Here is a 22,479-nt window from a genome sequence, read left to right as displayed (position 1 = left end):
TAATGCATTTAAAGCTTATGCAAGAGATGTTTCCCACAGTTGATTTCTCCCCTGAAGTGGCACACACTGTATCATCGGATGTCTGGATGATTCCAATTCTCAGGAGCATGTTTTAGCGAACACAGAGTGAAGGAGGAACTGGAAAAGCCCAGTTCTGTAAGTGGAACTCGGCTTGTGGTTCTTCTTTTGAATAAGATTTTATTAAGAGTTTTCATAATAATAATAATAATAATAATAATAATAATAATAATACTAAGCTAAACAAATACAAAGAGAAGAAGGAGAGAGAGAAGAGAAAGCATATGAAGTCCTCTTTCACAGGTAAATCTTAACTTGTCCCACACAGAGGAAGGTGATCCCTTCCAGCTCTCACCTGGGAGCTTCCCTTTCTTCTCCCACCCTAGGAGATCTTCCCTTCCCTGCCTCTCACACAGGGTCCTTCATCAACTAACCATCACTTTCACCTGCATGTTAACCCCTCCTTAGACCTGAGTAGGGGACCACTCAAAATACAAATGAACAGAACAGAAACAAAAACCGAGCAAAAACAAGACCTTCATTTGTGGCTGAACACGGCATTGACTATTTAGATGTCATGGCAACCTATGTTTAACGCTAAAAGGGCAATAGAGAGGTGAGCTGTATTTTAGAGGAATGAAGGTGCCTGGAAGCACATGGATTGCTTCTGATCCTCCAAGCCAGGCATAGGCAAACTCGACCCTCCAGATGTTTTGGGATTACAATTCCCATCATCCCTGACCACTGGTCCTATTAGCTAGGGATCATGGGAGTTGTAGTCCCAAAACATCTGGAGGGCCGAGTTTGCCTATGCCTGCTCCAAACCATGCTACCTCTGCGTGGCAAATTCAGTATGTACAAATTCATTCCAGTCCAGTCTCTCCCAATTTGCTTATTTGCCTACTAAAATACTGGCATTATATTTTTGTTACTATTTTGAGGGGACAGACTTTTATGACATGCAACTATATACAGGTCAGTGGTTACAAAATATAAATATTGTGTGCTCTGCTGATTGTATAGGAATGTATGACTGATCAGCCCACACTGCAAGATCATCTGACTTGCCTAGCTCAGTGTCAATAAGAGCTGATTGCTTGCTTGAAAGAATAAGATTTGTATCTTGTTATCTGCCAAATGTTGTCTACTTGAGGGGAAATAATAATATGCTGAAGGGCAAGGTGTTTGCTAGAGAAAGAAAAGCCCTTTCATCACCTAGAAGTTAAGAAAATGAGTCCCAAACAAGCACACACGGTCTACCCAATCAACTCCTGCACATTCAAAACACAGGGATCTGGAGACTTTGTTTCAATTAGTAGTACTAGGAAACAAGAAATACACTTGCTAGGTTTCCACACCACAATACAAGGTGTGCCACATGCAATTCTTGTGCGCACAGAAAATACTATTTGGGATTTCAACAATGGATGTATTAGCGTAGAAACAATCAATAATGTGAACACATTTTTTCCCCTTTAAAATGCAAACAGCAAAGACTTGCTGGGTACCTCTAGTCCAGCTTTAAATGACAGATTACACACCAGATACAGATCTTGCATTCAGCAACCAAGCATCTATCATCTGAAGTTGTGAAAAAACACATCCAAAGTGAGTACACGTGGCTTGAGATGAGAACTGCACCCAATTTCATCAGTAAGATGTTATATTAAGTGCTCCAAAACTGTAACTTTTCATGTACTGACAGTTTAATTTCTTATCAGCAGAACAGGGATGGGGAACCTTTGACCATTGGCCACATTGGCTGGGGCTGATGGAGGGACATAGATTTACCATCTTTGCATTAGAAAGTTTAGAAGCATTTCACGACATTACAATTCAGCCAATAGCTGCCAGGGAGAAGAATGGGGTTCATTTCAATGAAGAAACAAGAGCGCTTACAGCCGACAGCAAGAGCAGTTTAAAAGATGGACACTTATAGACATACCTTATTTCTTTTTAACTGTTTCAGTTTCTATAAATATTTTATTTTTGGTGAACTAGTAAAGCCGCTATTCTGGTTTCTAATTTGACACCTCATTCATCTCTCTATGTTATGGTAAATGCTCTATAGCATCTCTTCCAAGATTTGGCATTGTGTTGTTTAACATATAGCATTCTAGTCCATCTCTACGACTCAGTTTAGGTAACAAAGTAAAAGCAGCACATAAATCAGATAAAATAAAAGCATGTAGGATATAACCTCCCCCCCACAAAAAAAACCCCGTCAGTAATATTGTGTAATTGCAACTCCAGAAGATGAAAAATTAATTTCCAAGATTTGAAGGTAATGCTTGAGAACATCATATATCTTTTCTCCACAATTAAGTGCAGGCATTTATTGGCCACTGGGCATTTTGAATACAGATTTTTGGTGGGGGGGGGGGTCCACAAAGAATGCACTTCAGTTCTGAACATAGTAATGAAACGTTCGCTTTTATATAAAGTTGTTCTTCCCTCAAAGCAATGCTGTATTTAAACAATGCTAGGCGTGGCAACAAATCTACTTCACAATGTTACTCAGAAGTTGTTTGCGAGTCCCTCTACACCACTCCTGGTAGCCAAATAAACATTAGTTTTAGACTGTTTATTATTTAAAAGGTGTTTTTGTCAACTGATAAGCAGCTGAGCTGACTTACGGACAGGAAAAGTTGCCTTATCAGATTTGAGAAGGCATAGTTACAACTACTTATCGACCTCTGACAGTAGTAACTAGGGTGTCACCTACTGTACTCACAACTGACCATGGATGATGAATAATTACACAAAGGTGAATATTTACTTTTGTGTAATCTCTCTATTGGGGCAATTTATTACTGTGCATTTAACACAAACCAGTAATGTGGCTAGAATGGATTGACCAGCATATCTGCATTTTGAGCATTTTATTAGATGAGGAAGATCTTCTTATCCCATTCACAACAGGCTCAGAACTATCATCACGAACCAAAACATCAGTGACAGAATTTGCAATTATGTCATTTATCAACTAATACTGTGGGACCAGACAGTTGTGCTAGATCTCCTTCTCTGGATAAGGTATGTGTCTTAGGTGCTATTACGAAGTTGAGAATCAGGACAGTAATTATATACAAATATTATTTAGAACGCTCTCTAGGCTCTCTTTCTCATATATATATATATATATATATGTGTGTGTGTGTGTGTGTGTGTGTGTGTGTTTAGTTTATATCCTGTCTCTTTCCCCCTGAAGGAGCCCAGGGTGGCAAACTGATGCTTAGCTGTAACTGTGTGCTAGTGAAAGCCTGTGTACAGGCTCCTCCTAGCACAATGGGGCTTTCTCCCCTCCCACATGCATTCCCCGTTTCCACTTGGGATGTGGGGTCAGGAGGAAAGTGGGGAATCATTCCATCTTTCAAGCAGAAATGTTTGCAATGGCGGAATACTCATAATACTCCTCCCCGTATGTTCAGTTAAACACAATGAGATCAATATAAAATTAGATGCTTTCTTTTCTTTTTTCTTTTTCTTGCCACTTCAAAAACTCCCTGGTGAAACAAATAGCACAATAGAAAAAGATTCCTGGCAGCAATTTTAGCATGTTTGTCAGAGACTATTTTACCAAGATACCAAAGGCCCAAAGTATCCTGGAGCCATTTTAACAAGCCATTTAGCGGTGGCACCAGAATTTGAATCAGCAGTTCCTCCTCTCCCTATGCATAATTGTTGCATGCATGCTGTGTGCTTTCTTGATATTCTCTAACAACGGTGCTTGGCTTATATTACATGGAGGGGGGGAATGGGCCATAGGTGCAATGCAGAGAAAAGTGAAGCATACCTAATTCTCTGCGAAATCAGTGTTACCCAAGCACAGCTAAGAACTGATTCCATGCCTTGGGCATGCATAACTTGCTTTAGATTGCACCACCCCAAATGTAACGTATGGGGTATTTAAATGTATGTAGAAGCACTAAGAATGAATATAAAGTGTTTGTGTCCAACATACTCTAAGATAAGGTCCGTTAACTGCCTCTGTAATTTCAAAAGTAATAAATCACACCAGGTTTTAGTGATGGAGAGTATAACTCATGAAAAATGAGATTCCAAAGAAATAAACACAAAACACCCTTAGGCAGAATAAAGCTGTTTGAGGAAGTGGAGAAATGTACGGGTTATTCTTCCATGCCAGCAACACAGAAACCAAGACTATGCACTAACTTTGTGATTCTGCAGCAGAGATTATAGGCAAGACCTAAAATATTAAAATATTTAGTCAAATAACATCTTTCTGCAGTATGGATTTCTGACACAAAGAGCACTTACAGCTAAAAGTAGTGTGAAAGTGACAATTACAGATAAGCAGCTTTGAGAAACACCTGAGTATTGCAAAACTCTTAGTAGCAAGGCAATGGCCATCTCTTCCTCGGAACTAGTATTGTGTATCTATTTCCCCCTCGTGATTGTTTCAGATACCAAAACAAGTTGAGGGAGAACTTCCCTAACAGGAAATGACATGTGCAAAAAACACCTGAGGACCTTCACTATAGCCTGCACAATGGTGCAGTTGTTGTTCTTATTTTATGTGCATAGTGAAAGGTGGTAGTGTCTAGAACCAGCCCCCATGTGATTTGGGCTCTTGGAGTTAGCAGATGTAACCTTTCATTTGGTGGTACACATAAAGTGCAGAAGCACTGGCGATCCCAGGATACGGTCTGTAGGCACATGAAACTGAAGCTACAGAAGCCTTGGTTTGGTCATTGTGTGGCTGGGCCATCACCTGGGAACTACATGTATACCATCTGGGGTTGCATAACAATAGAAAGGTGGGATATAAATGAAAGGGGGAAATGGTAATAAAACAGCGCACACCCCATAAGGTGAGCAGATACAGCTTTTTCCCCCTGTGAAGTTTGCATGCCATACATAATAAACTGCCAGCCACACTGGTCCAACGGCCCTATGCTATGCTTGAAATATCTGAACTGGGTTTAAATCACAGCATTTTAAGCAAATAACCAACATGGCACTTATTTATCAGTATAAGCTGTGATTTGATGATCTTGCTGGGCTAACTGAAAAGAATGCTTGTGTACATTCACAAAAAGACCTGGGAAGAAATAAGCAGGAAAAAGGCCTGGGAAGAAATAAGCAGCACTGTGCCCTAAGGCACGGTTTCCCAAACTTCAGAGTGGCTGGGGAGGCCCAGCCAGATGGGCGGGGTATAAATAATAAATTATTATTATTATTATTATTAAGCTGTTTTTGGACTACAACTCCCATCACCCCTAGCTAGTACGACCAGTGGTCAGGCATGATGGGAATTGTAGTCCAAAAACAGCTGGAGACCCAAGTTTGGGGAACCCTGCCCTAAGGTAATGGGTTGCCCAGGCAGAAACCTCTACAGTGCTTGAGCCTTGCAAGAAATATGGAGGGTTGGTGGGCACATTGTCAAACTTTAGAGGCTAAGCATGAATGAGCATCCTCTGAGATGACTGCAGCTGACAGGTCAGATACGTTAGGCTGGGATGAAAGATACAAACAGCATCTGCTTGGCTTTCATCACAGCCCTAAAAAAATATTCAGGACAACCTGCCAAGCACAGATGATTTTTAGCGTGCTTCCTACCCTAGCAAAGCTCTCTTGATCTTGGTCTCTGCCTTCTATTCAGAGAAGGAAGCTGCTAATCTGCTGAGCCACAGCAGCTGCCAGCCCACCAAGCCTGGGAGCTGTGGAAGAACTTGCTGGATCCCTTCACAAGCTTGTCTCCATGTTGATGAAACTAGAAGTACCAGTACCCCCTGAACTAGGAGCTGTCTCCACAGAGGCAGCAGGCAGAGGTATTTCGCAGTGATGTGGGTGGAGGAGAGACAAAGGGAGGAAAGTCTGGTCTTATTTACTACTTGCGTTCACAGCCCCCGCTCCTTACAATTTAGTTACTGAAACATCCCAGCAGTTCATTTGGCTAAATGCCTAATGTGTGATTCACACTTTGTCGTATGTGCTGAACACTTTCTAACACTTGGAACAGTTGCAGTTTTCTGAAACTTCAGTTGATCACAACATTATCCAATGACATACGTGTGTGTATGCATGAGAAGCCAAGGAGATTTTTTTTCCAATTCAGAGGGGATCATATTTATATAAAGTCATAGTCAACATAGTCTTTGAGCAACAGCGGCATCGAAAGTGAGTCAAGAAAGATGTGCCTCTGGAATGTGGAATATCACTGGACTCAAAGCACACAGCAAAATTCAATTAGAAGAAATATACTGTTGAATTCAGGGAGCTGGCCTTCCCCCTACGGTCATGTGCAACACTACGGAACTGTAGTTTTCTTTTTCTTTTTAGTCAAGGTGACTACATTCTTCAGGAAATCATTTGATGAAAATTTAAAAAAATCTAATTATGAAAACTGTTATATCATCATGAAATGACTTATAAAGTCATTCACAATAGAATCCTAATATTACACTGCTACTGTGAGACTCAATAATATAATGAATCCTTATGAATGAGAGTTCTAAATGTGAAAGTATTAACTGCCTGAGGGTCCAAAATAATCTTTAAAACAAACTATGGGAGCTAAGAGTACTACAGATTAATTTATCCACTCTTGCAGAAGACATTCAAAGAAATTTCTCAGAACAACTGTGGATTGTCAGATGTACTGAACAACTTATATTGCCAATGTGGCAATATATGGCAATATAAGTTGTTTTCTCTCTCTCTCTCTCTCTCTCTCTCTCTCTCTCTCTCTCTGTGTGTGTGTGTGTGTGTGTGTGTGTGTGTGTGTAGGGAGGATGCACTTACCCAGACACATTTTTTAAAAGCCCTCACAAAAATGATTTTGGAGGATTACATTTTTCAATCTCAAGCTGAATTTCAATGCACCTTGAAGTAGTAAAATGTCCCCAAACCAAACCAAATATTCTGCCCAGGACCAGTTGTTGTTTGAAAAAAAGCCATGAGACAGGACTACTCTGCAGGTGACAAAATAAATTCTGTAACAAAAAGTCTATTGGAGTGTGTGTGTGTGTGTGTAGCTGCAACCCCAAATGCCTGCATGAAGGTTCTAAGGCACCTGTCCTAGACACATTTACCACAGTAGGTCTCACATAAATTAATGTGACATCCTTCTGAACAGACATGCAAAGGTTCATGCAACTAGATACCTTTTCAACTAAGTTATTTCAAAGTAAAACCTCTTCTGGCACACAGAAACATTTCACCTGACTAAATGCCATTTATTTCCTATCTATTGAAACTTTACCTGTGACAAGTTCTCTTACTTCTGCATCAATGGATTTTCTTAGCAATCGTAAAAGTGCAGGGATCCCTCCGACGTTTTTCATTGCTATTTTATTTTCATCTGTCGACTTTCCGTACACCAGATTCCGCAATGCACCACAAGCGTTTTTTTGAACTTCAATGACTCTGTGGTCCAACAGGTCAACCAGATGTTTGATTCCTCCTAACCTACATACCTAGAAAATATGTGGACCAGATTTCATTAATACACAGAGCATATTCTGAGGGTGTGTGGTGGGCTTCAGAGGAGAGGAAAGGATAACGTTCTGTTGTGCAGGAGAGAGTCTGATGGGCTAGCAGAATAGCAGTGTTGGATATGACCCTTAGGTTCTTAAAGTACAGAATATAATTGACTACAGGAGAAATGTGAACAAAGTGATAGATCTACTCAGTAACAATGGAAAACATAGCTACTCTGTGAAGACAACAATAAGGTGACCAGTAATACAGGGAAGCACACTCCCCAAAATTCAAGTCATAAAGCACTGTTCCCCTCCGTTTCACATATGCAAAGTTTATTGGAAAACATAATAAATATTCAGGTAGTGATTTTTCTGCTAATTGCTTGTTAGACAGAAACATTGTTTTTTTAAATAGCTGCAGAATAAAATGATTTTTAAAAAGCCATTAGCTGGGCCTTAGGTTATAATTTCTCCTCCTTCTCCAAGATCCCAGGTTGGTTTACAATAACTGAAACATAATGTCTCTGTCAAAAAGGGCCCCCCACCTCCAAGACATGAGAACTTGGGTCACAATTACACCTTTGTATTTTCAGGATTCAGCTTCTGTTTATTGTCCCACATATCCAGATATTTACTCAGAATTAAGTCCCGCTGAGTTCAAAGGGCCTTGCTTCCAAGCAAGTGTGCACAGAAATCAAAATTTAAAGGAAGCAGTCAAAAAGATGACCCAGCATTTCCACTGTCAGTACAGTAAAACCCTAGAAGCATGAACCTGAGTTTGCAGTGTAAGTTTATCAATAGGTACCAATTTGACGGAAACTTCAACATTAAACATCGCTCTACAATGTTCTTCACTGGGGTTTTTTCCAATAAGGCATCTATAGCGTACCTCGGTTTTTATTTTGTTATCTCCAAAACACAGGTGCTGTAGGTAGGCTGCGGCATTGGCTTGAACTGATGGGAACTGATGCTGCAGCATGTGGATGACCTCAGGTAATTCTGGATCCCGCCATGCAAATTCTCTTCATTGGATAAGCAGAGTTCAAAGGAAAGTGTGAATTCGTGTGTGCTATATACAACATTTTCAGCCTGCAATGAGTTAACCCAGTCCACCCACTGACAACATTTTACAAAGATTTGTGTATAACTAAATTTCCAATGGTGAACCAAACACAATCTCAAAGATTAGCTATGGAAAGTCTAAGTAACAAGGAATTGATTTAGAATTATTTTGCTATGGCAACTATGGGCGATTTGTTACAAGTATGAGGTATGCTTGCCTGGGATCTTTCTGGATGCTGTCTATGGATGGAGATCTTGTGGTACCATCATCAGCTGGAGGCACATGTTGCTGCATCCTGTTGTAGCTGGACTCAGAAAGCCGATAATGAAGCGACCTGTAGGGTTCTGCGTAGGTAGCTGTTGTGTTCAGAGCATAATTATTTCTTTGGTATGTAAGAGTGCTACGCTGACTGGATGACCTTTGTAGATTTCCAACACCTGGAACATAAAGCAAATATCAAGATCGTTGTTGTGTGTCCATATGTGTTGTTGTGTGTCTGTATGATAATCGCCTTCCAAAGGAACTACTCTATTCCGAACTTAAAAATGGAAAGCACAATGCTGGTAGTCAACAAAAGAGGTTTAAAGACTGTCTCAAGGCAAATCTTAAAAAATGTAGTATAAACACTGACAACTAGGAAACACTGGCATGTGAGTGCTCCAGTTGGAGAACAGCCTTTACCAAAGGTGTCATGGGCTTTGAAGACACTTGAACTCAGGACACAAAGGAGAAACGTGCTAAGAGGAAGGCACACTTGGCAAATCCACACCATGATCAAGTCCCGCCAGGAAACCAATGTCCCCACTGTGGAAGGATGTGTGGATCCAGAATTGGCCCCCACAGTCACTTACGAACTCATTGTTAAAACCATGTTTATGGAAGACAATCTTACTCGGCTACGAGTGATTGCCAAAGAAAAAGAAGAAATATGCAGACAGACACACAGACACAGACACAGAGATTTATTATCTGATCTTTCTTTTGAAACTCAACAAAACCTTTTGGAAGCAATGGAATATGCTTTTCTTTAAGCTGGCATGGTGGGGTACAGACGGACTGGGGTTTAGATTGGCTTGGATCTGATACCATTATTTAAGGAAGTTCAAAGAAGTGAAGCTGCACATTGCTTCTTCCATAATGGCAGCCACTTGTGCCCTTTAAGAGTCTGTATCTTGGGGGTGGGATGCGGCACACAAGACTTCTAGGAGTCCCATTTTGGGCTTAAGTCCTTTGGGCTATTTCCCCTCCCCGCAGCAGCTAGCCATGTCCCACTGCATATTGTCTATTGGGGGGGGGGGGGCTACCCTCCAGAGAGGCCTTTCAAGCAGCACAAGTGGCCGCAGGGACAAAGAGGGACTGGGGAATTTTCCCTTCCTTGAATTAAGTTAGCTAGGATCCAAACCCTAGTGTTTTAATTTTAGCAGTTTCACTGTACGTTACTTTGATAGCTTAATTTGAATGCTGATGGAATTTGGCTATGATTTGAATGGTGATGGGATTTTCAGTTTCTTATTTCAATGCATTATTACTCAATTCTGAACTGATGGGGTCAGTTATAAAGGTGACAAATAATACAGAGCAGCTAAATGGATGGCACATTTAAAAGTATTTTTTTAAAATATTGTTTTTAATGCTTTTTTAATGCTGACAAAACTAAGGATCTTGAAAATTAATAGTCCTATAACCTCCTCTAAGGGAGGGTAGGCCGAATTGGATGGTATGTGACGTTCAAGGCTATTTTTAAAAGATTGCCTATAGCAGAAGTAAGTCTTATGGCCCCTTTACAGTGGCAGGCGGTGTGTGTGCTGATTGCTCCCTCTATGAGTGCAACATTCCCTTCTAGCCAGATGCTCCTTCAAGCATCTGTGCACTTCTGAACCTACCCAACTTCCTTCCAGATAGAGATGGCAGGAAGATAACTGTGTCCTTTAGCACACACCCCCCACCAAATCTGTGGGGGAAGGAAAGTTTGTGAATTGGTGTTTCCTTTTTCTAAGCTTTATGGTTTCAAGTACACGCTGTCATATTATTTCAGTATTATTCTCCAGCGAACACTGGGTGATAAAATAGTTCCCCATACTCTTGTAGCCAGTTTAGATTTGGGGACAACAGGGATTTCACACTTACCAGATCCAGTTCGATATAACGCTGTTTGGGATCCTTGGGGTAGATCAGCTGTTCCATGATTTGGACTGTGGTACACTGGACTGTAATAGGTTCTACCTTCATATATAGGGGTGATGTGCAGATCAGGAGACACTGTCGAACGCAGCTCTTGACCAAGTTGGCTGTGCTGACTAGCATATGAACTCCTCAAGCCTAGACGGAAAAGGGAAATATGAGTATGTGGCAATTGCAATCTTCACAAACAAATCCCCATTTCATATTGCAATCTTTTAGGCTCCAACTACGCACGTGACTCTCCCACACATATGCATATCTCATCTTCTAATCACAGCCTAAAATTCTATCAAGGAAGAAATTAATATATATGTTAATCTGTATTTCAAAACAGATCTCTTCAGAGATAGGTGGCACCTATATCTTCTGCCGTTCTCCTTGTCCCGTGCAAGAAAAAAAAAGGGGGGGGGAAGTAGGCAGGGACAGGGTTATTGATTTGTGTTTTGTTTTCACAAAGATCATCCCCTCGGCTTTTGAGAGCATTAGTCCCTCTGGCCTTTACCAGAACTGCCAGATGGCTACTTCAGGCCTGGTCTCACCTGTTCCTAACAAGTCCTCCAACGAAATTATTCTGTGCATGAGAAAGTGAGTGGGGAAAATCAAAATGTGCTTCAAGATGCCTTTGTAAGTCTTACAGTAATTTCACTCCAGGCCCACTCAGTCACATGTTTTTGAACAGAACATCCACGTTTCCTGTTCGTTTTTATGCATGATTTAGGATCTTATCTTCCTCTTTCAGTTATCCTATCTTTTATTTTCCATCTAAAGTGAAAAATTCCAATTTAAACCTCTCCTTGTAGCTTATCTACAAGCCTAATGATTTTTGTACTCTTATTTCTTGCCTTTTACCAGCTCTATAGTTTCTTTGTTAAAAAGTGGCAGCTAGAACTGCACACATTGTTCAAGGTGACAGAAGATTATGGTATTTTAAAGCCTCTGTGCTATAGTTTGTATAATGGCAACAACCATTTTAAAAACATGCGACAATGGAAGAGAATTTGCAGAAGGCCTGGGTCTCTTACACCTTATTTACTGTGCTCTGGGGAATGTTGTGGATGCTGCAAAGGTTTTGGGTCAGGCCCATAATGGTCATTTTGTACCACCCGTGAACAATTGAAAAGCCTTAATAGTCTTTATTTTTTATTTCATTTAATGTAGATCCACATAGATTCATCTGGCAAGAGCACAGCCTGTCAGTCAGCTGCCAATTATTTAAACTGCGAGGGGGTTGTACTAGCTTAGCCTCCAGCAACAAAATCTTCCTTTCTTTATCGTGTGATGAAACTACCTTGCAGCTTAAGCGACCCTATGGCGTAGGAGGAACTGAACTAAAGGGACACGTGCCTTTTAGGGGCTAAAATCACTTATATTGAAGACACCTGAAAGTACTGGGAGAGATCAAGAGATTCACAGTGTCATCAATCCTCTCTTCTAATCCAAAATGATGGTGGTACAGGGAACCTACAGAAGTGGCATGCACCCTGTCCTACAGATCTGAACTATCCAAGAGGCAAGATCATGTACAAGTCAGCTTATATGCACACACACACACTAGCCTTCAGCTTCCAAAAAAACACAGTGATTGGTAACCTGCTGCTAATTAAAAATGAGGATTTAGTGGGGATGTCCAGTGATTCAAGTATTCTGTCAGTGCGTGTTTCACGAAATATCAGCAACTGTACAACATATCAACCCTATGACATAAGAACCTGATTTGCTGTCCATCTGGTCTGAGGCTATGCAAAACCTATTTTTAAGGATTTCATTCTTTCTATTATAAAATACAAAGCTGCATTGGCTCTTAAAAATCACAACAGTCATTATAGCGAAGAATCTATTCTAGTTAAATCTGCTATACAGTGGTACCTCAGGTTGCAAACACTTCCGGGTTACAGACTCTGCTAACCCGGAAGTAGTACCTTGGGTTAAGAACTTTATCTCAGGATGAGAACAGAAATCGCACGCTGGTGGTGCGGTGGCAGCAGGAGGCCCCATTAGCTAAAATGGTACCTCAGGTTAAGAATGGTTTCAGGTTAAGTATGGACCTCCGGAACGAATTAAGTTCATAACCAGATGTACCACTGTACAGTGATACCTCAGGTTACATACGCTTCAGGTTACATACGCTTCAGGTTACAGACTCCGCTAACCCAGAAATAGTGCTTCAGGTTAAGAACTTTGCTTCAGGATGAGAACAGAAATCGTGTTCCGGTGGCGCGGGGGCAGCAGCAAGAAGCCCCATTAGCTAAAGTGGTGCTTCAGGTTAAGAACAGTTTCAGGTTAAGACGGACCTCCGGAACGAATTAAGTACTTAACCCAAGGTACCACTGTATAGACAGATGAAAGAGGGTTTTTTTTAAAAAAAAAACACTAAGGCAATGTTTGAGAAGACAACCTGATTGAGCTACTAGCCATGATATCTGCAAATGTCAATATTTGTTCTTTGCTGAATCTTAATGTGGTAACAACTGGTTCAGATGTGTTGTTAAACCTTCAGCCTTCCATCTGTTGGTCCTATTAAGTAATACAATTATTTTTTCTTTCTTTCTTTCTTTCTTTCTTTCTTTCTTGCTTGCTTGCTTGCTTGCTTGCTTGCTTGCTTGCTTGCTCCTGGTTTTGTCTGGACTGATTTCAACACCAGTGCAATGTCATAAAAACACCATATGCCAGATTCACAAGTCATTACGCTGGTGCAAGGGTTTAGGACTACAGTGGCAACCACTGAGGTTATGGATATCGTATGAAGATTAACAGTATTTAAGAAATGGAATCTAGCAAAATCATTCTATGAATAATTTTAAAGGCTTTGTGTTTTGAAAGGCTTGAAAATTTATACTACTACATCTTCACTATGATTCAGGACTGTGATATCAAAATACTTTTTTAAAAAGTCAATCATATTTAGCTGCTTGGCACAGCATTCTTAAACATATTAAGTCAAGGCTTTCAGCACCCTTTCAAGTAGATTGGCATCTAAATATTTGCTGTTAAGGCACTTTTAATCAGGGCATTAGGACTTTGCTATATGAGTAATATACAGGCAGCATTGTTCTACTTCAAAATCATTGGCACAATGCATGAGGTATTTTTTCATATTTTGAAATGCACTAGCTACATTTGACAAAAGTGAGAACTAAATTTCAAGCAAGCAGTCGTTGCTTGCACTTCCTGTCTTTAAACAAAATGTGTTTCTCTTGCTTGCTTCCTATTTTTTTCCATATTATATGTGGTCAGTCACAGATTACGTGATATATGAAAACCTGATACCTATACTGAGGTCTGCCTCCAGACTGTTTAATGATTCATTGCTTGTGTGCCCAGAAGTAATAAGGAAATACAAATCCCTTCAAGTATTGCACAGAGGGAGTCAGGAACACATAAATTGCAGTTAATTATGCAGTGCATATCAACAGTATAGGTAGTTTTCATATATTTCAGGCCTGATACCTGCTTTTTTCAAATGCAAGAACAATTTTGACAGGGATATTCATGGCACTGTTTGTCTCCAAGTTGAATAGAGGTAGCTTAAATTCATTCATATGCACCTGGGAACAAATTTTAAAATGAAAGAATGGCAATCCATGGTGGCATTTTATTTGTACTTATTATTTACAGGTCACAATCTAATGCAAGTTGTGCATGTTTAGACCCCTGCAGGCTAAACAAAGTGGTGAATACTTCTTAAATCCCCACCCAACGATCTGCATGTGCTCAGATACGCATAATGGACTTGTACATCCTGTCTACATCAGTCATCTGGGTGGAGTGGCCGAATGTGCCCCACACCTATGGGGATGAAGTGGATCCCTCCATCCAAATGAAGATCTTGCAGGCAGCTGAAATTATCGTGTATACAGTAGAGCACTTGTGCCCATAAGCAATCATTTTATTAAGGCATTAAGTATATTTTTTCTGTGCATTTAAAAACTGTGTGTAGAAAATACGGAATAACTGAAGCTCATTGTTTTCATCTGAAGAATGTCCCTCCCCCTCTCACACACAAACCAAGCTCACGGCAATCAGCTGAATGCAACCAACCTTATTCTGGGTTCTCCAACCTCTCGCATTGCCAGCAAAAGCAAACAAAGAACCTACCCACCTGACGCTGACACAAAACTCTGCACATACACTATGCAAAAGAATGAAAGATCATTATCCCCCCTTCTTTCTTCCCCCCTCTCCACACTTCACTCTCCCCCACTACCTCAAAATGCCTATGACAGCAGCGTTTCACACCAAATGTAGCTGACCTGTAGAAAGGACTCTATGAATTGAAAACAGAGACCCTATAGGTTCGTTTGTTTATCCATGAAAATCTTTCAACAGAAACAAATTAAAAATAAAATAAAACTGCTAAGCCTCCACAGTATAACATTTCATCCTTTGTGATGAGAAATGAAGCGATTAATTCCAAAAATATCTACTGAAACAAGTCTGTGGAACTACAAACACATTCAAAGCAGCAACTTCAGTCTTCCTTTCAGTGAAATCAATAAGCTTTTCAGCGACACCTAACATCCGATTCCTACCCTTTGAAAAAATATCCTGGTTTAAAATGCAGTCATAAAATCCTGCATTGTGTTGTTGGTCCTGTGCAGATTCCTCGTGTGCAGGCACTGTGCCTATAACAGCATTTCAAGCATCAGTAATGGCATATTACAGCTCCTCTTGCCAACAGTGCAATTCATTGTATTTACAGGTTCGTGCAAAGTTTTAAGTTGTGTCTTTACCTTTTTACTAACCTGTAAGGCTATCTGGACGGGGTGGGACCATTTTTTCATATATATCGTACTGCTGTGCATATTGCTCAATATCATGAAGTGTCCGTTGTAACGTGGTCCCCAGATGTTGTGGAACGGCGGTCATCCCAGAACGTTTTGGCGATGAAGATCCAACTTGGGTTTGGGGTGGAGAGGCCACTCTTGTCTGTGTGTCATTGAGCGTAAGAGGTGACCCAACTCTGACAGCAGGCTGGTACTGGGGAGTTCCTCCATTGGGGTTGGTCGACTGCCTGGACGTTACCGAGCCAACTCTGCGCACTGCGATAGGCGAAGCTGGCCTCTGTGTGGTAAACGGAGATGCTGCTCGTTGTACAGGCAATGTTGTAGATGAAAACACATTAGAATTAAGAGATCGCGACTCAGTAACGGATGGCGAGCCATAGCCACTCCCTAAAGAAGTTCTGAGTGATCCCCTTGAAGGAGAAATGCCTGCGGTGGTCACATATGAGGGAGACTGGGCCCTCGATGGAACAGAACTTACGCGTCTCATGGCTCGGTTGGCAGCTATGTTTGAGGATGCCTGTTCAAAAGGAACCACGTATCATTTTGGTGCACAAAGCCATCAGCCAGTGTAAAAGATCAACATTTTCACTTGGAAATTCCTTTGCGGACGCATTTGCACTAGAGTTCAGTCCCTTTTGTTTTAAAACGGGGAGTTAAGCTCATGTTTTAAAGGTTTCAATTCATTATCTGGGAGTAAGACTCGTTGAACAGATATGCACAGAATTGCACTTCTCAGTCTCTGCACTGAAATCAGCGGGACTTAAAATGCTTAATGTTTGCTGGATTAAGCCTAAAATGTTTTAAATTAAGTTTATCTATTGTAACTTCTGTCAAGGATGCATTCTTAAAGAACAACGAGAATCCTCTTTGGCATCCGCAGCCAAGTGAAACTATTAATTTCCAGAGTTCCCTGAGAGGGGCCAAAAGAGTAACATCCTTTGGATTGCGCTTAAATGTTGTAGTATAGATGTAGCTTTAATCTTAATGTTCCACTTTCCTTTTCCTTTTTTTTTTACAGCAAATGTGTCACCAAAATCCTATAGAACTATTTTCTCCATTTAGTCTTTGCCCTTTTCATTTTTATTAATAAGCCTAATAAATAAGTTACCATTAACACTGCACAGCCCAATGTCATTCTACAAAAGCTGGAATTAGGCTGAACAAAGTCTTGGGCTTCCATGCCCTCCCATTCTCTCCTCCTGTGTAACTGAGAGAATGTTGCGAGCATTTAGTTCACCTTTCTAAAAATCCTGGCGTATGAACCAGTAATGACATGTAATGGCAACCAAGGATTCCTGGAAAGTGGAACTAAATGCTGGCGACCCATCCCTCAACCACAAATGTTTAGAAGGGAAGTATGACCTTGAAGCTTTGCGCCATTATTTAGTGTTATATTGTCTTATGCCATTTATGGAAGCGCTGTTTGCTTTTAATTGGTGTTTTCTTTTACTCCCCTCTCCCACTGTTTTGATGAGATCCTTGGAAGATAAAGGTGATATAGAAATGAAACGAAATGAAATAAATAGTGTTTTATTTATTCTTATATAATTTTAAGCCAGTCAGAGGACTGCTGTGGTTGAAGATGTAGAATACAAATGATTTATCAAGGTAAGTAAATTATTGTATTGGGTATTACATTCATATTTATATTACTTTTACACCATATCTATATTAGTATATTTATTTATTTCATCAGCTTTTCTTGAATATATTTTTGGAGTTACATGTACCTGAACCAAAGCCTGTCCTTCAGCCCTTGAGCTTCTCACCAAATGGTTATTATTTGCTCCGATAAAGGAATGTTGCTGTCTGTTCTCTCCCTTTATCAGGTTCTGGCTGTTGTGAAAACTGCTTACTTCCTGGTATCCACTGTCGGAATAAGAATTCATTTGTGTCGAACTCCTAGAGTTACCCACTGATCCTAAAGATAAAAAGCACAACAAACGTGAAGTTATTACACGGTTATGAATAAAAACAAAACCAGATTGATAAATCTCGGTTTATTTAAAATGTATATAACAGACCCTCACTTTCATGGAGCGATGTTTGCTCTGGGGAGTAGAGATTCCCTTGTTCTGGCTCTGTTCCAACATGATAAGAAGCAATATGAACACTCTCAGATGCTCTGAGTTTATTTACACCTGTGTTTGGCAAATCTGAAAGCAGAGTTTTGTTAGTCAATAATAATATCTACATCTATGCGCATCTGCAACCTGGTACAGCTTCACCATTTCTGCTCAGTTCTATTCTACATACCATCTGCAGAGCAATTTTAGACAATTGTGCAAGAGCAATAGCTTTGTATATGAACATTCAATTCTGAGAAAGACATAAAAGAAAAGACCATTTGTGGAGGTGGTGTTTTCTTGTCAGTTTTGAAAGCTCAACAGTACACACTTCCAAAGAAGGAAAATTCTGAAGCTGTTAACTGAAGAACATATTGTCAGCTGTGATATTCATTCTTGAACTTTAAGCATAAAACAAATATACTTTTTAAAAAAAAAAAAAAGAAATCTATGGCTTGAAAGACAAAGCATGATTGAAAATATACCAGAAGGAATCAAATTTACATTCAGGAACTGATTCCTATATGAATTAGCTTATCTTGCTGCCAAATCCCATCCAGTAACTTAGGAACATAGGAAGCTTCCCTATAAGGACTCAGACAATTGGTCCATCTAGTTTAGTACTGTCTTCCCTGATGAAACACCAGCTCTCCAGAATTTTAGGCAGAGGTTTCTCCCAGCCCTGCATGGAGATGCTGGAGATCGAATCTGAGACATCCTGTAGGCAAAGCTGATGCACAAGGCTATATAGCCCCTAATTTCTTTTACAGTGGTACCTTGGTTCTCGAACAGAATGCATTCCGGGAGTGCGTTCGACTCCTGGAACCAGTTGAAAACCAAGGCGCAGCTTCCGATTAGCTGCAGGAGCATTCTGCAGCCAGACAGAAGTCGCGGAAGCTGCGCCAGATTTTTGGCTTCTGAAAATTGTTCGAAAACCAGAACACTCACTTCTGGGTTTCAATCGTTTGGGAGCTGATTTGTTTGGGAACCAAGTCGTTTGAGATCCAAGGTACAGCTGTAATTTACTTAAAGGGTTTCAGGGTGTATTGCCTTTTCAAGTCAGGCCTTTTCAAAACAGAATTTGCGCAGTTCTTTTAAACAAAATTCTGCCACGACTGAGGAACATGAAACCACTGAGAAATCCTTCCTACTTGCTACATCTTCACATGAGAGCTTCTCTTCACTTTATTCACAATTGATGGATGATTTAGGGAATCTGAGATGGGGCAGCTGCGACCCAGAAATTTAATATTAAATCTGCAGCTTGGCAAGAAGGACAAGATCCTCAAACTTCCACTTATGGTTCAAATATTCACTGGGCAACCTTGGGCCAGTCACGGTCTCTCAACCTAACCTGCCATACAAGGTTGTTGTGATTATTAAACGAGGTGAATACATATATGCATACAACTGGGAGGCAGAAGTTCTTGCTGGCCTACTGCAAATAACCGTGATCTTCCAACAGATTCCAACATGCTTCCTGCCTATCTCTGAACTAAAGAAATAATAACCTTTCAGTTCCTTAAAAGCCTAATTCTGAAGGTAATTTATCAGGGCTGGAGGAAGAAACCAAGAACTGGAAGCCTTCCAGGTCTCTTACATGAAAGGCATTTGAAGACTTCTGCACCAGGGAGCCATGAAAATGAATGAGAATGGAGTTAAAGTGGATTAGAGTTTTGGGGTGGGCTTCTTTGTTGTTGCTAGAGAGTTCCCATAATTGCACAGCTTGGTGCAACTAATTTTAATTAGTTTTGGAGTTTAAAAACATGAAAAGGGGGCAAGATAGCCAGCAAATATTCCTTACAATGAATGGAGAATGCAAAGTTAGGGACATCTCAGTTGTACGTCAATGTCAAATAATCCTGAAGATGTGCACTAGCATTATAGTTTTGACCTAATAAGTCCAGCTACTAAGGAGGAAGAGCCAATAACATTTAGATCCATGAAGGAAGAGCATTTTAATTTAATACATTTTAAAATAAAGCATGCTCACCCTGTGAATTAGCTCAAAATGTGCCTGCCAAATAAAAGTACCATATAACTAATTTTAAAGACCCATTCTAAGTAAACTTTCCACTTGTGTTTTTTAGGTCAGCAGTCCCCCACACTGCATAGAAAACCCTTTGTGAAGTGTCTTTCAACAACTACGGTATTTGTCATAGGACATGACTATTTTAAAGGGAGAAAAACAATCAGAAGTCTTAGGTGTGCTACAGTAACCACAATTTTGTTTAGCTGGAAAACATTGTACTGTATAAGGGTTTTGGTGAAGCCAGATAAATCCTTTCCACATACTAGCAAAGAGTTTTATTACAACACTTGTTTTTATTTATCAAAAACACTTATATCCTACATTTCTTTGTGCAGTTTAAGGTGGCTAAAAACAGAAATAATAAAAGTGCAAGGAAAACCAATTAAATGTAAGAAAAATGAACAAGAAGTATTAAGGGACAAATGAAAAACATCAGAAGTAAAAAAATATCAGAAACAGAGTAAGACAATAAGGTAGCCCAGGCTACTGATCTATAATGTTACAACTGTGGCTTTTAAGCATCCTACCCCACAAGGTATCATTTCTGCACTAGTGTGGCTACAAAGGAACTCCTGCATGTTTCACAGGATTCTGGGGCACATTCTGTTGCACACACTAAGTCAGTGTTTCCCAACCTTGGGCCTCCAGCTGTTTTTGAACTACAATTCCCATCATCCCTGACCACTGGTCTTGCTAGCTAGGGATGATGGGAGTTGTAGTCCAAAAACAGCTGGAGGCCCAAGGTTGGGAAACACTGCACTAAGTTGTTGAGTGCTACCAATTATGCTCTTAGCCCCACAAGCTAAGAGTGCGCTATGAAACCATGAATATGAAACACATTGTAGAATATTCAATATTGGCACAATGCTTTTCATGTAGCTTATCTTCCATTACTGATTTTCTAGGAATACAGTTTGAACATCACTGCATTATAATTATACTTAGAATGATAGTTCAGTAATAGAACGTTTGTAGGCAGATGTACCATACAAGAAGAACACCATTTAATTTAACTGACGTAGCAACAAAAATGCTAAAGCTATCGTATACTCTTGCGTTCACATTTACAAATTGTGATGCTATATACAAACAATGAAACAGACACCTAAGCAGTCATCACAGATGATGGTGTTTACTGGGTGCATGGGTTTTTCTCCCCTCTACACAATACAACTGTAAGAATAAGAAGTCACATGAAATGGCCCACACGTTAGCAAACTGTGAGCGGAACAATAGACTGTGATCACTTTAATGAATATACACTGCAAGAAAATCTGTAAAAAGTAAGCCTTGCAAGTATGTCACTGTAAGATATATCAGAAGAACACCATTTTTGGCAAAAGGTAGTTTTGAATTTTTAAAAGTAGTTTATATTCTAAAAAAAATCCGATATGAATATATATATATATATATATATATATATATATATATATTGCATTTAGCACAACATAGATCAGTTTGCTTTGGAACAACTGCCAAATTTGAAGGGAAACTCATGAAATATGTAGCATTTGTACAGGGTACACCAAACATACAAGACAACTGTACCTGCAGATCTCCAGGGAAACGACTTTTCAGTAGAGCTATAGAAAAGAAAAGAAACACAATATCTTCAATTCCTTTCAAATGTTTTCCCCGCCCCTTTTGTTTTATAAACACATAGCACAATCAGCAACCTATTGGTGGATGGCTTCCACTAGAGTTCAGCAGAGTACAATTTCTCCCTTCTACGTCCTTGGTATATGCTCACTGATAAGTGCTTCAGGGTGGCTGGGGAATGGCACCTCCCATATCTGCATTCAGTTCTTCTCTTTCACTCAGTCATATTGTGAGACACCCCCTACACACAGTGAGATGACTGGATGTATGTATGACAGGCCCACAATGACCTCCCATTCCATCTCCAACATTATCCACTACATTGCCTGCATATGTTGAACCTTACAGGGCTTTGGGGGATGCCTCTCCACATGGGTGCATAATACGAAACAGAACTGATTCCACACAGCCAGTCACTCAAACCTGCAATCCTTTGTAATCAAGGGAAATGTAGAAGACGCAACCTTGGTTGAACTGGATTCTCCATTAAGAACAGCGGATGACAAAATCATGAGAACCTTGTTGTGCATATGGTGAAGAAATCTCCACTGGAGCAAAGGAAGACACCTGCTCACCCACAGCTCTAGATGCACACTCAAACATGTGCAGAACAACAGGTCTGATGTGTCATCAGCTGTATCACTTATATTAATTGTTTGTGTGAAATTAACACAGTGTTAGGAATGCAGTAATAAATTATAAACCATCATTCTAAAGTTAAGTACATTTAAAGTTCTTTCAGTTTCAATTTAAGGCAGATTACAACCATAGTTTTCATCAGCTATTTTTTTATTTTTTTATTTAAAAAGCAGTATTCCTTCTCTCTGGCATGCTGAATAATTTAAAACAATTTATGTAATAAAAATTTTCACTGCACGAACATGATTCATTTATGTAAATGTGTTTACTCTTCATACTAGAACCTTTCGTTACTACAATTATGCTTTTAAAGAATCCAATTTCAAAATCAGTTTCGCTCAGATGACAATATATATCAAACTACATACATAACATACACAGAAGAAAATAATCCCATTAAATGTTTAGATCTATTTACATGTCAAAGTAAAATTAGAAAGAAAACCGCTTAATTTATTTTGACTTTATTTACAGACTGACAGTCCGTGCAAGAAAATATTTTGGTGCCGCGCTTTCTCATGCATAAATTCATACAAATGTGCTCCCCTTTTATATACATTCAATACCAAACTTTCCACAAGGAAGGCACTAATAAGAACAGAATGAAAGGCAATGTGGAGAGTTTCTGCTCACGTCTGTTAACTGCATT

General features: G+C 39.8%; 1 protein-coding gene and 1 long non-coding RNA gene across 16 annotated transcripts in view; one reads left to right on the top strand and one right to left on the bottom strand.

The window, feature by feature from the left end:
- LOC310834013 overlaps nucleotides 1–15,054 on the top strand; it is a 224,134-nt gene extending 209,080 nt beyond the window's left edge. The window contains exon 2 of the long non-coding RNA XR_014559053.1: nucleotides 12,827–15,054. This is a non-coding gene — a long non-coding RNA (uncharacterized lncRNA). The remainder of the gene's footprint in view (nucleotides 1–12,826) is intronic.
- PKP4 (plakophilin 4) overlaps nucleotides 1–22,479 on the bottom strand; it is a 96,466-nt gene that overhangs the window by 19,544 nt on the left and 54,443 nt on the right. For 4 of the 15 annotated variants that reach the window (XM_083705172.1, XM_083705181.1, XM_083705183.1 and 1 more), the window contains exons 4-11: nucleotides 21,141–21,175; nucleotides 17,519–17,650; nucleotides 17,225–17,415; nucleotides 15,453–16,011; nucleotides 10,657–10,848; nucleotides 8,747–8,966; nucleotides 8,356–8,488; nucleotides 7,247–7,460 (exon numbers count right to left, since the gene is read on the bottom strand). In XM_083705172.1, the coding sequence (XP_083561298.1) occupies nucleotides 7,247–7,460; nucleotides 8,356–8,488; nucleotides 8,747–8,966; nucleotides 10,657–10,848; nucleotides 15,453–16,011; nucleotides 17,225–17,415; nucleotides 17,519–17,650; nucleotides 21,141–21,175 (1,676 nt within the window). The remainder of the gene's footprint in view (nucleotides 1–7,246; nucleotides 7,461–8,355; nucleotides 8,489–8,746; nucleotides 8,967–10,656; nucleotides 10,849–15,452; nucleotides 16,012–17,224; nucleotides 17,416–17,518; nucleotides 17,651–21,140; nucleotides 21,176–22,479) is intronic. The other 11 variants (XM_083705179.1, XM_083705182.1, XM_083705184.1 and 8 more) reach the window with 3 other exon arrangements.

The sequence above is a fragment of the Podarcis gaigeae genome (genome assembly GCF_964106915.1).
Source record: "Podarcis gaigeae genome assembly, chromosome: 1".
In the NCBI taxonomy this organism is placed as follows: domain Eukaryota; kingdom Metazoa; phylum Chordata; class Lepidosauria; order Squamata; family Lacertidae; genus Podarcis; species Podarcis gaigeae.
This window is presented reverse-complemented; position numbering and strand designations above follow the sequence as displayed.